Source organism: Benincasa hispida, unplaced genomic scaffold (genome assembly GCF_027475165.1).
Source record: "Benincasa hispida cultivar pf3 unplaced genomic scaffold, pf3_genome.v1.1 HicScf1503, whole genome shotgun sequence".
Classification (NCBI taxonomy): Eukaryota; Viridiplantae; Streptophyta; class Magnoliopsida; order Cucurbitales; family Cucurbitaceae; genus Benincasa; species Benincasa hispida.
The window spans coordinates 1-15283 of record NW_028325858.1 but is presented as its reverse complement, the minus strand read 5'-3'; the positions used below and the strand labels follow the sequence as shown (position 1 = coordinate 15283).

General features: G+C 37.6%; 1 protein-coding gene across 8 annotated transcripts; it reads left to right on the top strand.

Annotated features, from left to right (window-relative positions):
• The first annotated feature begins 4049 nt into the window (after positions 1-4049).
• LOC150031044 (pyrophosphate--fructose 6-phosphate 1-phosphotransferase subunit beta 1-like) lies at positions 4050-10383 on the top strand. Of its 8 annotated transcripts, none has more exons than XM_090309340.1 (6): positions 4050-4159; positions 4258-4379; positions 4524-4562; positions 4649-4755; positions 4966-5071; positions 6030-6571. In XM_090309340.1, exons 2-6 carry the CDS (start codon positions 4323-4325, stop codon positions 6117-6119), a joined length of 399 nt encoding a protein of 132 aa, XP_090165466.1. In that variant the 5' UTR covers positions 4050-4159; positions 4258-4322; the 3' UTR covers positions 6120-6571. The 8 variants fall into 8 exon arrangements, 6 of the variants coding, with proteins under 6 accessions (XP_090165466.1, XP_090165465.1, XP_090165463.1 ...); XM_090309337.1 differs by adding an exon at positions 5765-5897 and having other exon boundaries at positions 4056-4379; XM_090309339.1 differs by having other exon boundaries at positions 4258-4562.
• Positions 10384-15283: the final 4900 nt, after the last annotated feature.

Here is a 15283-nt window from a genome sequence, read left to right as displayed (position 1 = left end):
CTGACTACATCGATTAGACCATCGGAGAATTCTAGCACTACTTTGGTTGGAAAATGCTCTCTCCTCTCTCCTCTCTCCCTTTCCCTCCCTCTGGCAGCCTATTCCGACCTAACTCGCCATCCTCTCCCCATCTCGGACCAAGCTTTTCCTCTTCCCACCAACCTCAACCCTCATCTGCGATCCTCGGCTCATCTATCTCTCATGGCCCATCCATCGACCTTCCCCTCCAAGACTAACTTGGCCGACGAAGTTATCAGCTGTAAAATTAAGGACAGCCACTTCTGTGCCCTCATCCAAGCTGGTTCAGTAATCGTAGAAGATGTGGAAGCCAAAAAGCAAATTTCCTTGTCAAAATCGCAGCTACTTTGGTTTGTGGAGAACATCTCGACCCTTTTGAAACTTCCAACATCTAGCTTCTTTGTCAAAAGCGAGCAAGATGCTTCTGGTGTAACCAAGATTTCTAACATCCGAATCTATTCAAACTGGTTTTTATGATGTGTAGTGTGGCCTGCAGTTGGAGGACGATTCTTCATTCACGTTCCATCAGGAACTCTTAATTCAGGTTGATATTCCTTCCTTACCTTGTTAAATGATGCTTTGTCCCTCTTTGAAGTTGAACAGGTGACAAAAAACCCTCGCTCAGTCCCAATCTCCTATGCAGACATAGTAAGGGGAAGAATGGTTAAGCCTGTTTTTCCAGAAAAACAGAATCTCCTGCCCCCTCAGAACACCAAAAAACAGAGCAAATCTAATTTTTGGGTTCTAACACAAAATTCTCAATCTTCATAAATGGAAGACCTCGTGGCAGAATTCAAGCTTCAAGAGGAATAAGGCAAGGTGACCCTCTTTCTCCTTTCGTATTTCTACTAGTCAGTGAAGTCCTGGATGCATTACTTTCCCAGTTTCGAGAAAAAGGCAAGTTTGAAGGTTTTATTGTTGGCAAAGATAGAATTCATGTTTCTTTGTTACAATTTGCGGATGATACTCTAATTTTCTGCCAAGATGACAAAGAAAAACTCAGCAACCTAAAGAAAATACTTGAATTATTTGAGTGGTGTTCGGGGTTGAAGGTTAATTGGGAAAAATCAGCTTTATGTGGCATCAATATAGACCATTTCAAGTTACAATCAGAAGCAGCCCTCCTAAATTGCAAGGCTATCTACCTCCCATTTATGTACCTTGGCCTTCCTTTAGGGGGGATATCCTAAGCAATTGGCTTTTTGGCAACCAGTGATCGACAAAGTCCAAAGCAAGCTGGACAAATGGAAGAGATACAACCTCTCAAGAGGTGGTCGTGCCACCTTATGTAGGTCAGTTCTTTCTCATATACCAACTTACTATATGTCACTTTTTCAGATGCCCGAAAAAGTGATTCAAACTCTTACTATATGTGATTCGAACTCACTTTGCATGAACATTTATTCGTCCAGCTCTTACTATCTCTGTTTCAGACTTCCATCAATAACGCCATTTCTCTTGATGAGCTCATCAATCTTGCGTAACACAGTCCTCAGCACCGCTCCATCGTTTAGTTCCTACATCTATCGCTTAGGTCCAACAACCCGTCGTGTAGCTCAATCGTTCAGTCAACGATCTCGCGCATAGCCTATCGCTTAGTTACTGCGCACATCGTTTACCTCCATCGTTTAGTGCTGACGCCTTATCGTCCAACGTATCCACTAATCGCTTAGCGTCATCGCCCAGTGCCCAGCATCCATCGCTTAGTATTTCGCCTATCGTCTAGCGCTATCGTCCAACTTCTACGCTTATTGTCTAGCGCTTACACTGATGTGTAGTATTTTACCTATCGTATAGCCCGAAAGTCTAGCACGTGACTTCTTATTGTTTGACGCAGTGCGCATCGCTTAGCTCTGCGCATTGCTATACGATCGCCTACCTCATTGTTTAGCTCCCTTCATTGCTACACAATCATCCAGCGCCCGCCTACACAATCGCCTACCTCATCATGTAGCGCCACTCACTTACTAGACGATCGTCTACATCATTGTGTAGCACTGCTCATTTGCTACACGATTGTCTGCCCAGTGCCTTGCGTTCAACCTCTCGCTTTCTCTGCTCTTGCTCACGCGTTCTCAACGCATCGGCGATTTTCATGCAATGCGTTCAACTTCACAATTTCACACATGATTGTCAGGACTAGTTTTGGATTTTAGGCGTTGTTATTACCAAACACGCCTAGTTTAGTAAAACCTTGAACATAGGTTGAATTTATTAGTTGAATTCCAAACTTTTGAAGAACATTTTATTCAAAACTAGAGTTCTTCCTTTTTAGCATGGGTTTCATACCTAGTCAGGTTATTTAGTCATTAGCTTAAACAGGGCAAATAGGAATGCTAGGTGTCATATCTACATTGAGAAATAAATTAATTAGAGTTGACATGAATATTATGTGTATCAACCAGGCTACCCTTCATGATTCTGTTGCTCTTCTTTATTCATACATTTCCATACTGAAGTATTGAACCCATTGTGGTTATCTCTTTTCTCTTTGGATATGGAAGGATATTGTTTGGACAGAGTAGGCTTGTTACCCTTGGTATGTATGATCCCAAAGCAGTTTAGCTCAAGACAAGGAGGGGCATGCTTTTGCACTGTCAGTCAGTTCAAATCTTTGGATTTTTATGTCACCTGGAAGCTGGTATATTCATATTGGTACGTGGAAATTTTTTCAACCTTCCTGCTTAAAATATATTGGGAAAATTGCTAGGGTAGTCTCTCTGTTTGTGTTTTTTTTCTCTAATATTTATAATCTTGTTAAATTACAATTTTAGTCCTTGAACTTTTAGATTTTTGTCAAAATTTTGTGTCCAATAGGTTTATGATATTTTTAACTTTTCTTAAATCACATTGATTTATTAGATATGAATTTAGGATTCTAAAATTTCAATTTTTATGTTTAGATGCATGTATTTAAAAATAAAAATATGTTGAATAGATCAAAGACGTAATAGATTCATTTTTTTAAAGTTTAAGGGACTTATTAGACACAATTGAAAGCTCAGTGTAGGGATGAACACTAAAACTAACATACTAGATGCATTTTTTTTTAAGGTTTTTACTAAAAGTTCAGTTTAGTTTAAAATCATAAGGAAACTAATTTTTTCGGCTTAATTTGGTTTTTTATTTCAAAACCGAATTGAACCAAACCGTGTATGTAGATTTTATACTTAATTATCGAGAATTCTATATATTTATACTATTATATTTATTTTATTATCGACCAAAAACCAAAATTCCGTTTGATAACTTTATTTGGTTTTTAGTGGGAATAAGGATTATGAGAATTAGGAAGACAATCCTATTCTTGTGAAGTAGTGATGGACGCTTATTAGAGAATAAAATAATGAGTTCTTTGGTTATTCATGTTTCAAATTAGCCATTTTAGTCTTTGAATTTTAAGAAATAGATTTAAAAGGTCTCTCTACAAGTTCTCCTTTTTGCATGGACTTTTCCTAGCCCACGGAATTTAAATAGAAATTTTACTAGATGACTTATGTGGTAAGATGACTTGGAAGGGAAAATTTAATTTTAATATTTCCCACCTCTCTCTTCTTTCTCCCCCTCTTTATCTCCTCTTATTCTCGATCCTCCCTTTTCATTGTCAAGCTTTACACAAAATTAACTTGCAAAAAGTCATGGTAGGATGTTCTCAAAGCTCTCTTTCTGCCAACTGATACCCTACAACTTCTAACCAAATCAACCAACTCTACATGCCCTAGCCTTCATAACTTGGTTTTTTTTTTTTTTTTTTTTTTTGTTTTTGTATTCTGTTTGGTTACTGAGTTGATTGATGTCTTATAAGGAAGAAGTTAGTGACATGAATTAGTTTTTTTTGTTCTTTTCTGTGTTTTTTTTATGATTGTATATCTCGATTTTGTTGGAACTTGAGTTTTAAATGAATGCGTTTGAGGCTTAGTTGCTCTTCTTAAGGTTATAGAGTGTAGTCGTTGTGGGTTTTATGATGCGTGCTGATGAGGATTCACGAAGTTGTTTTCCTGATCTTTTCGGCCAACCAGTCTGCAATGTTAGGTGCCAAGTGATTCCAGTTCGGTGCAGGTGAATAAGAAATTGAAGATCGGAGTTGTCTAGTTTGGTGGCCACGCACTGGGAGGTCATAATGTGATTTCTGTACTATTTGGTAGGGTCTCATTGTGTCCACATTTATAAATCAAGAATAAATGTTTTCTTTTCTGTTCAAGTTGTGGCTATCTAGCAGCTTCTACGATCTTTGTGAAGATTACCTACAGGTTCATGCAAAAGGAAGCACGTTGTATGGTTTCAAGGGTGGTCCTGCAGGGATCATGAAATGTAAATATGTAGAACTGAATGCACAATTTATCTACCCATATCGCAATCAGGTTAATTTTCTTGAAGTGATTTCTAGCTTTCACTTGTTAGAATTGTTAGTGTAAATATGTGTAGTCTTGATGCTAAGTGATTGCCATTTGAATGCAATTCTTGATTTAAATGCATTTTTCTTTTATCATGGTGGTTTTGATAAGATATGCAATGGGAGGGTTAAGATTGAAACTCCAGATCAGGTGAAACTCTTTCTTCTCAGAATTTTCATTTTGAGACGTCTTAATTGTAGTCAAGGCATTAATTGACAGTTCGATTCTATTTTCAGTTTAAGCAAGCTGAAGAAACTACTCAGAAGCTTGATCTAGATGGCCTTGTTGTAATTGGTGGAGATGATTCCAACACCAATGCCTGTCTCCTCGCTGAAAACTTTAGGTATTTTTTAGAACTATGAAATTTGTCTATTGCCTCCCTCCTTTTTGCTCTCTTTCTCACTCTCATTGTCATATATGGATAAGCTATTATATGTTATTTTTATTGCAGAAATATAAGGTCGAGTAATTAATTACTCTAGTGTACCATTTTTTTTTTTTGTGTGCAAGACTGTTATTTATATTCCCCTTCTTTCTGTTGTTTTCAAATTAGGAGTAAGAAGTTGAAAACCCGAGCGATTGGTTGCCCAAAAACTATTGATGGTGATCTCAAATGCAAAGAGGTCCCCACAAGTTTTGGATTTGATTCTGTTTGCAAGGTACTCATTTCTCTTCGTAACTGCTTTAGAATTCATATTTCGTTTATACTCAACTTTGGTGATTGTTGCAAAGGTAGCTTTATTTAAACTACTTAAGATAGAAACCTTTGTCAAGGAGGACATTTATCTCTACATGCTTTACCAGATAGAAATCTTTGTCAAGAAGGGCATTTACCTCCACATGCAACCCTAAGGTTAAGGTTGTTTATTCTCTTTGAGGACTAGATTTTGTCTCAGTAATAACTAATAATCTCTGCAATAGATACTCTCATGTAAACATGAAAATTGAAATTGTTGAGTCAGTTAATATATTCTGTTTCAGAATTTCATCTTCTTGCATTTTTACATGAAATGGTAAATATAAAAAAAAAACTTAAGGGTAAAGATGAAAATTTGTGATAAACAAAGGATTCATGGAATTAGATTGAAACTTTTAATATGGTGCAATGGAACTAAGTATTGACATCCCATATCATATTCAATTGCCCAATTGATATCGGATGCCTTTTTTGTCAGCTTTTAAAAATTTGTTCTCTACCACCTAGTTGTAGTTGACTCATGGAGATTTATTGGATTTTAATGTATGCAGGCGAAAAAATTTTCAGACAAAAAATAATGTGTTTTGAATGTTGACTCATTTATTAATAGAGCTTTAGTTTATAGGGTACATCGAATTTATAATGTGTTTTGCAGGTTGCGGCTAAGAAGCTTACCTTGAAAAACGTTACAGACTACATTGTCGATGTAATTAGTAAACGTTCTGAACTTGGTTATTAATTATGGTGTTGTAGTTATTCCCCATAGCCTGATTGACTTCATTCCGGAGGTATTTGTCTTGTTATTGTAACTAATTGTGTTTATTTCTTTTTGTTGTATGCTCACTATCAACTAAACCCAAGATTCTCGTGATCAATATGTCATTCTTGAACTGATATCATTTATAACCCGCTTTCTACAGGTGCAACAACTTATTTCGGAACTCAATGAAATTCTTGCCCATGATATTATAGATGAGGATAGGTTATGGAAAAAGAAATATTATAGATGAGGATAGGTTAGTACACTCAACATATTGAAGTTGTAACAATCCAAACAATCTGACTACATCGATTAGACCACCTGGAATTCTAGCATTGCTTTGGTTCGAAAATACTCTCTCCTCTCTCCTCTCTACCTTTCCCTCCCTCCGGCAGCCTATTCCGACCTAACTCCCCGTCCTCTCCCCATCTCCGACCAAGCTTTTCCTCTTCCCACCAACCTCAACCCTCATCTGCGATCCTCGGCTCATCTATCTCTCATGACCCATCCATCGACCTTCCCCTCCAAGCCTAACTTAGCCGTTGAAGTTATCAGCTGTAAAATTAAGGACAGCCACTTCTGTGTCCACATCCAAGCTGGTTCAGTAATCGTAGAAGATGTGGAAGCCAAAAAGCAAATTTCCTTGTCAAAATCGCAGCTACTTTGGTTTGTGGAGAACATCTCGACCCTTTCGATACTTACAACATCTAGCGTCTTAGTCATAAAGCGAGCAAGTGCTTCTGGTGTAACATAAGATTTCTAACATCCGAATTATTCAAACGGGTTTTTATGATGTGTAGTGTGGCCTGCAGTTGGAGGACGATTCTTCATTCAAGTTCCATCAGGGAACTCTTAATTCAAGTTGATATTCCTCCTTACTGTTTATTATGATGCTTTGTCCCTATTTGAAGGTTGATCAGGTGACAAAAACCTCGCTCAGTCCCAATTTCCTATGCAGAACAGTGTAAGGCGGAAGAATGGTTAAGCCTGTTTTTCTAGAAAAAACAGAGGTTCCTGCCCCTCAGAACACCAAAAAACAGAGCAAAATCTAATTGTTGGGTTCTAACAAAAAATTCGCACATCTTATATATGGGGGCAAGACCTCGTGGCAGAATTCAAGCTTCAAGAGGAATAAGGCAAGGTGACCCTCTTTCTCCTTTCTTGTTTCTACTAGTCAGTGAAGTCCTAAATGCATTACTTTCCCAGTTTCGAGAAAAAGGCAAGTTTTGAAGGTTTTATTGTTGGAAAAGACAGAATTCATGTTTCTATTTTACAATTTGCGAATGATACTCTAATTTTCTGCCAAGATGACAAAGAAAACTCAGCAACCTAAAGAAAATACTTGAATTATTCTGTGTCGGTGTTCGGGCGTTGAAGATTAATTGGGAAAAAATCAGCCATAAGCGCTTTATGTGGCATCAATATAGACCATTTCAAGTTACAATCAGAAGCAGCGCTCCTAAATTGCAAGGCTATCTACCTCCTGTTTATTTACCTTGGCCTCCCTTTAGGGGGATACGCTAAACAATTAGCTTTTCTTTGGTAACTAGTGATCGACAAAGTCCAAAGCAAATAGGACAAACGGAAGAGATATAACCTCCCAAGAGGTGGTGGTGCCACCCTATGTAAGTCGGTTCTTTTTCATATACCAACTTACTATATGTCACTTTTTCAGATGCCATAAAAGGTGATTCGAACTGTGACTATATGTGATTCGAGCCTATCTTTGCATGTTCAGTTATTCGTCCAGCTCTTACTTATCTCTGTTTCAGACTTCCAATCTTATACGCACATTTGTCTTGATGAGTCATCCAATCTTGCGTTAACACAGTCCTCAGCACCTGCTCCATCGTTTAGTTACTACATGTATCGCTTAGCTCACAACAAACCCGTCGTGTAGCTCAATCGTTTAGTCAACGATCTCGCGCATAGCCTATCGCTTAGCTACTGCGCACATTGTTTACCTCCATCGTTTAGTGCTGACGCCTTATCGTCCAACGTATCCACTAATCGCTTAGCGACATCGCCCAGCACCCAGCGTCCATCGCTTAGTATTTCGCCTATCGTCTAGCGCTATCGTCCAACTTCTACGCTTATTGTCTAGCGCTTACACTGATGTGTAGTATTTTACCTATCGTATAGCCCGATAGTCTAGCACGTGACTTCTTATTGTTTGACGTAGTGCGCATCTTTACGATCGTCTAGCGCATCACTTAGCTCTGCGCATTGCTATACGATCGCCTACCTCATTGTTTAGCTCCCTTCATTGCTACACAATCATCCAGTGCCCGCCTACACAATCGCCTACCTCATCATGTAGCGCCACTCACTTACTAGACGATCGTCTACCTCATCGTGTAGCACTGCTCATTTGCTACACGATTGTCTGCCCAGTGCCTTGCGTTCAACCTCTCGCTTTCTCTGCTCTTGCTCACGCGTTCTCAACGCATCGGCGACTTTCATGCAATGCGTTCAACTTCACAATTTCAAACGCCTGGAAACGCATAAAATAAAACTAACACCTTGCACATAGTTGAATTTCCATTGGTTGAATTCCAAACTTTTTGAAGAACATTTATTCAACACTTAGAGTTCTTCCTTTTTAGCATAGGGTTTCATACCTAATCAGGTTCTTCTAGTCATTAGCTTAAACAGGCAAATAGGAATGCAGGTTTCATATCTACAATGAGAAATACATTTAATTAGAGCTGAATGAATATATGTGTATCAACCAGGTACCTTCATGATTTTGTTGCTCTTCTTTATTCATACATTTCCATACTGAAGTATTGAACCCATTGTGGTTATCTCTTTTCTCTTTGGATATGGAAGGATAGTTTGGACAGAGTAGGCTTGTTACTCTTGGTATGTATGATCCCAAAGAAGTTTAGTTCAAGACAAGGAGGGGCATGCTTTTGCACTGTCAGTCAGCTCAAATCTTGGGATTTTTATGTCACCTGGAAGCTGGTATATTCATATTGGTAAGTGGAAATTTTTTCAACCTTCATGCTTAAAATATATTGAGAAAATGGATAGGGTAGTCTCTCTGTTTGTGTTTTTTTTTCTCTAATATTTATAATCTTGTTAAATTACAATTTTAGTCCTTGAACTTTCAGATTTTTGTCAAAATTTTGTGTCCAATAGGTTTTTGATATTTTTAACTTTTCTTAAAACATATTGATTTATTAGATATGAATTTAGGATTCTAAAATTTCAATTTTTATGTTTAGATGCATGTATTTAAAAATAAAAATATGTTGAATAGATCAAAGACGTAATAGATTCATTTTTTAAAGTTTAAGGGACTTATTAGACACAATTGAAAGCTCAGTGTAGGGATGAACACTAAAACTAACATACTAGATGCATTTTTTTTAAGGTTTTCACTAAAAGTTCAGTTCACTTTAAAATCATAAGGAAACTAATTTTTTCGGCTTAATTTTGTTTTTATTTCAAAACCGAATTGAGCCAAACCGTGTATGTATATATATACATATTTATCGATTTATTTATATATATTATACATTATATTTATTATATTATGTATAAAAACCAAAAATCGTTTGATAAGTTATTTGGTTTTTAGTGGGAATAAGGATTATGAGAATTAGGAAGACAATCCTATTCTTGTGAAGTAGTGATGGACGCTTATTAGAGAATAAAATAGTGAGTTCTTTTGGTTATTCATGTTTCAAATTAGCCATTTTAGTCTTTGAATTTTAAGAAATAGATTTAAAAGGTCTCTCTGCAAGTTCTCCTTTTTGCATGGACTTTTCCTAGCCCACGGAATTTAAATAGAAATTTTACTAGATGACTTATGTGGCAAGATGACTTGGAAGGGAAAATTTAATTTTAATATTTCCCACCTCTCTCTTCTTTCTCCCCCTCTTTATCTCCTCTTATTCTCGATCCTCCCTTTTCATTGTCAAGCTTTACACAAAATTAACTTGCAAAAAGTCATGGTAGGATGTTCTCAAAGATCTCTTTCTGCCAACTGATACCTTACAACTTCTAACAAAAGCAACCAACTCTACACGTCCTAGCCTTCATAACGTGTTTTTTTTTATTTTTTTTATATTTTATTTTTTGTATTCTGTTTGGTAATTGAGATTGATGTCTCAAAGGAAAAGTAGTGACATGCATTGAGTTTTGTTTGTTCTTTTACTGTGTTTTGCTTATGATTGTAAATCTTGCGTTTGTTTGGAACTTGAGTTTTACTGAATGCGTTTGAGGCCAGTTGCTACTTCTTAAGGTTATAGAGTGTATGAGCTGTGTGTTATATGTGCGTGCAGATGAGATCACGAAGTTGTTTCCTGATCTTTTCGGCCAACCGTCAGCAATGTTGGTGCCAAGTGATTCCAGTTCAGTGCAGGTGAATAAGAAATTGAAGATCGGAGTTGTCTAGTTTGGTGGCCACGCACTGGGAGGGCATAATGTGATTTCTGTACTATTTGGTAGGGTCTCATTGTGTCCACATTTATAAATCAAGAATAAATGTTTGCTTTTCTGTTCAAGTTGTGGCTATCTAGCAGCTTCTACGATCTTTGTGAAGATTACCTACAGGTTCATGCAAAAGGAAGCACGTTTTATGGTTTCAAGGGTGGTCCTTCAGGGATCATGAAATGTAAATATGTAGAACTGAATGCACAATTTATCTACCCATATCGCAATCAGGTTAATTTTCTTGATGTCGTTTTAGGCTTTCCATTGTTAGAATTTTTAGTGTATATGTGTATGTCTTGATGCTAAGTGATTGCCATTGAATGCATTCTTGATTTAATGCATTTTTTCTTTTGAATCATGGTGGTTTTGATAAAGAATATGCAATGGGAGAGTTAAGATTTGTAAACTCCAGATCAGGTGAAACTCTTTATTGCTCAGAATTTTCATTTGAGACGTCTTAGATGTAGTCAATGCATTAATTGACTGTTCGTTTCTATTTCCAGTTTAAGCAAGCTGAAGAAACTGCTAAGAAGCTTGATTTGGATGGCCTTGTCAATTGGTGGAGATGATTCCAACACAAATGTCTGTCTCCTCGCTGAAAACTTTATGTATTTTTCAAAACTATGAAATTTGTTTATTGCCTTCCTCCTTTTTGCTCTCTCTTTCTTACTTTCATTGTCATAGATAAGCTATTATATGTTATTTTTATTGCAGAAATATAAGGTTGAGTAATTAATTTAGTCTCGCATGCTACATATTTTTTATTTTTTGTGTGCAAAACGCTGTTATTTAATATATCACTTCCTGTACTTGCGCTTGTTGTTGTTGCAAATATTCGGTAGTCAAGAAGTATGAGATATCCCGAGCGAATTGGTTGCGCCTTAATAACCTATTTGATGGTGTTCTCAAATGCAAAGAGGTCCCCACAAGTTTTGGATTTGATTTTGTTTGCAAGGTACTCATTTCTTTTCGTAACTGCTTTAGAATCCATATTTCGTTGAGACTTAACTTTGGTGACTGTTGCAAAGGTAGCTTTTTAAACTACTTAAGATAGAAACCTTTGTCAAGGAGGACATTTATCTCTACATGCTTTACCAGATAGAAATCTTTGTCAAGAAGGGCATTTACCTCCACATGCAACCCTAAGGTTAAGGTTGTTTATTCTCTTTGAGGACTAGATTTTGTCTCAGTAATAACTAATAATCTCTGCAATAGATACTCTCATGTAAACATGAAAATTGAAATTGTTGAGTCAGTTAATATATCCTGTTTCAGAATTTCATCTTCTTGCATTTTTACATGGAATGGTAAATATAAAAAAAAACTTAAGGGTAAAGATGAAAATTTGTGATAAACAAAGGATTCATGGAATTAGATTGAAACTTTTAATATGGTGCAATGGAACTAAGTATTGACATCCCATAGCATATTCAATTGCCCAAGTGATATCGGATGCCTTTTTTGTCAGCTTTGAAAAATTTGTTCTCTACCACCTAGTTGTAGTTGACTCATGGAGATTTATTGGTTTTGAATGTATGCAGGCGAAAAAATTTTCAGACAAAAAATAATGTGTTTTGCATGTTGACTCATTTATTAATAGAGCTTTAGTTTATAGGGAACATCGAATTTATAATGTGTTTTGCAGGTTGCGGCTAAGAAGCTTACCTTGAAAAACATTACAGACTACATTGTCGATGTAATTAGTAAACGTTCTGAACTTGGTTATTAATTATGGTGTTGTAGTTATTCCCCATGGCTTGATTGACTTCATTCCGGAGATATTTGTCTTGTTATTGTAACTAATTGTGTTTATTTCTTTTTGTTGTATGCTCACTATCCACTAAACCCAAGATTCTCGGGATCAATATGTCATTCTTGAACTGATATCATTTATAACCCGCTTTCTACAGGTGCAACAACTTATTTCGGAACTCAATGAAATTCTTGCCCATGATATTATAGATGAGGATAGGTTATGGAAAAAGAAATATTATAAATGAGGATAGGTTAGTACACCCAACATATTGAAGTTGTAACAATCCAAACAATCTGACTACATCGATTAGACCATCGGAGAATTCCAGCACTACTTTGGTTGGAAAATGCTCTCTCCTCTCTCCTCTCTCCTCTCTCCCTTTCCCTCCCTCTGGCAGCCTATTCCGACCTAACTCCCCGTCCTCTCCCCATCTCCGACCAAGCTTTTCCTCTTCCCACCAACCTCAACCCTCATCTGCGATCCTCGGCTCATCTATCTCTCATGGCCCATCCATCGACCTTCCCCTCCAAGCCTAACTTAGCCGTCGAAGTTATCAGCTGTAAAATTAAGGACAACCACTTTTGTGCCGTCATCCAAGCTGGTTCATTAATCGTAGAAGATGTGGAAGCCAAAAAGCAAATTTCCTTGTCAAAATCGCAGCTACTTTGGTTTGTGGAGAACATCTCGACCCTTTCGAAACTTCCAACATCTAGCTTCTTTGTCAAAAGCGAGCAAGATGCTTCTGGTGTAACCAAGATTTCTAACATCCGAATCTATTCAAACTGGTTTTTATGATGTGTAGTGTGGCTTGCAGTTGGAGGCGATTCTTCAATTCACGTTCCGATCTGGAACTCTTAATTCAGGTTGATATTCCATCCTTACCTTCCTTACCTTGTTAAATGATGCTTTGTCCCTCTTTGAAGTCAGAACAGGTGACAAAAAACCCTCGCTCAGTCCCAATCTCCTATGCAGACATAGTAAGGGGAAGAATGGTTAAGCCTGTTTTTCCAGAAAAACAGAGTCTCCTGCCCCCTCAGAACACCAAAAAACAGAGCAAATCTAATTTTTGGGTTCTAACACAAAATTCTCAATCTTCATAAATGGAAGACCTCGTGGCAGAATTCAAGCTTCAAGAGGAATAAGGCAAGGTGACCCTCTTTCTTCTTTCGTATTTCTACTAGTTAGTGAAGTCCTGGATGCATTACTTTCCCAGTTTCGAGAAAAAGGCAAGTTTGAAGGTTTTATTTGTTGGCAAATATAGAATTCATGTTTCTTTGTTACAATTTGCGGATGATACTCTAATTTTCTGCCAAGATGACAAAGAAAAACTCAGCAACCTAAAGAAAATACTTGAATTATTTGAGTGGTGTTCGGGGTTGAAGGTTAATTGGGAAAAATCAGCTTTATGTGGTATCAATATAGACCATTTCAAGTTACAATCAGAAGCAGCCGTCCTAAATTGCAAGGCTATCTACCTCCCATTTATGTACCTTGGCCTTCCTTTAGGGAGGATATCCTAAGCAATTGGCTTTTTGGCAACCAGTGATCGACAAAGTCTAAAGCAAACTGGACAAATGGAAGAGATACAACCTCTCTCGGTGGTCGTGCCACCCTATGTAGGTCAGTTCTTTCTCATATACCAACTTACTATATGTCACCTTTTCAGATGCCCGAAAAAGTGATTCAAACTGTTACTATATGTGATTCGAGCTCACTTTGCATGAACATTTATTCGTCCAGCTCTTACTATCTCTGTTTCAGACTTCCATCAATAACGCCATTTGTCTTGATGAGCTCATCAATCTTGCGTAACACAGTCCTCAGCACCGCTCCATCGTTTAGTTCCTACATGTATCGCTTAGCTCCAACAACCCGTCATGTAGCTCAATCGTTTAGTCAACGATCTCGCGCATAGCCTATCGCTTAGCTACTGCGCACATTGTTTACCTCCATCGTTTAGTGCCTGACGCCTTATCGTCCAACGTATCCACTAATCGCTTAGCGACATCGCCCAGCGCCCAGCGTCCATCGCTTAGTATTTCGCCTATCGTCTAGCGCTATCGTCCAACTTCTACGCTTATTGTCTAGCGGCTACACTGATGTGTAGTATTTTACCTATCGTATAGCCCGATAGTCTAGCACGTGACTTCTTATTGTTTGACGCAGTGCGCATCTTCACGATCGTCTAGTGCATCGCTTAGCTCTGCGCATTGCTATACGATCGCCTACCTCATTGTTTAGCTCCCTTCATTGCTACATAATCATCCAGCGCCCGCCTACACAATCGCCTACCTCATTGTTTAGCTCCCTTCATTGCTACACAATCATCCAGCGCCCGCCTACACAATCGCCTACCTCATCATGTAGCGCCACTCACTTACTAGACGATCGTCTACCTCATCGTGTAGCACTGCTCATTTGCTACACGATTGTCTGCCCAGTGCCTTGCGTTCAACCTCTCGCTTTCTCTGCTCTTGCTCACGCGTTCTCAACGCATCGACGACTTTCATGCAATGCGTTCAACTTCACAATTTCACACATGATTGTCAGGACTTAGTTTTATTTATGCGTTTTATACCAAACGCCTGGAAACGCATAAAATAAAACTAACACCTTGCACATAGTTGAATTTCCATTGGTTGAATTCCAAACTTTTTGAAGAACATTTATTCAACACTTAGAGTTCTTCCTTTTTAGCATAGGGTTTCATACCTAGTCAGGTTCTTGTAGTCATTAGCTTAAACAGGCAAATAGGAATGCAGGTTTCATATCTACAATGAGAAATACATTTAATTAGAGCTGAATGAATATATGTGTATCAACCAGGTACCTTCATGACTCTGTTGCTCTTCTTTATTCATACATTTCCATACTGAAGTATTGAACCCATTGTGGTTATCTCTTTTCTCTTTGGATATGGAAGGATATTGTTTGGACAGAGTAGGCTTGTTACCCTTGGTATGTATGATCCCAAAGAAGTTTAGCTCAAGACAAGGAGGGGCATGCTTTTGCACTGTCAGTCAGTTCAAATCTTGGGATTTTTATGTCACCTGGAAGCTGGTATATTCATATTGGTAAGTGGAAATTTTTTCAACCTTCCTGCTTAAAATATATTGAGAAAATGGCTAGGGTAGTCTCTCTGTTTGTGTTTTTTTTTCTCTAATATTTATAATCTTGTTAAATTACAATTTTAGTCCTTGAACTTTCAGATTTTT

Bases quoted from the DNA above. Each gene is read 5' to 3' on its own strand.
- LOC150031044 (XM_090309335.1), top strand. From the start codon at position 4,200: ATGTTTTCTTTTCTGTTCAAGTTGTGGCTATCTAGCAGCTTCTACGAT. The intron at 4,563-4,648 runs GTGAAACTCTTT...TTCTATTTTCAG, and splicing joins AGATTGAAACTCCAGATCAG to TTTAAGCAAGCTGAAGAAAC. The intron at 4,756-4,965 runs GTATTTTTTAGA...TTTTCAAATTAG, and splicing joins CTCCTCGCTGAAAACTTTAG to GAGTAAGAAGTTGAAAACCC.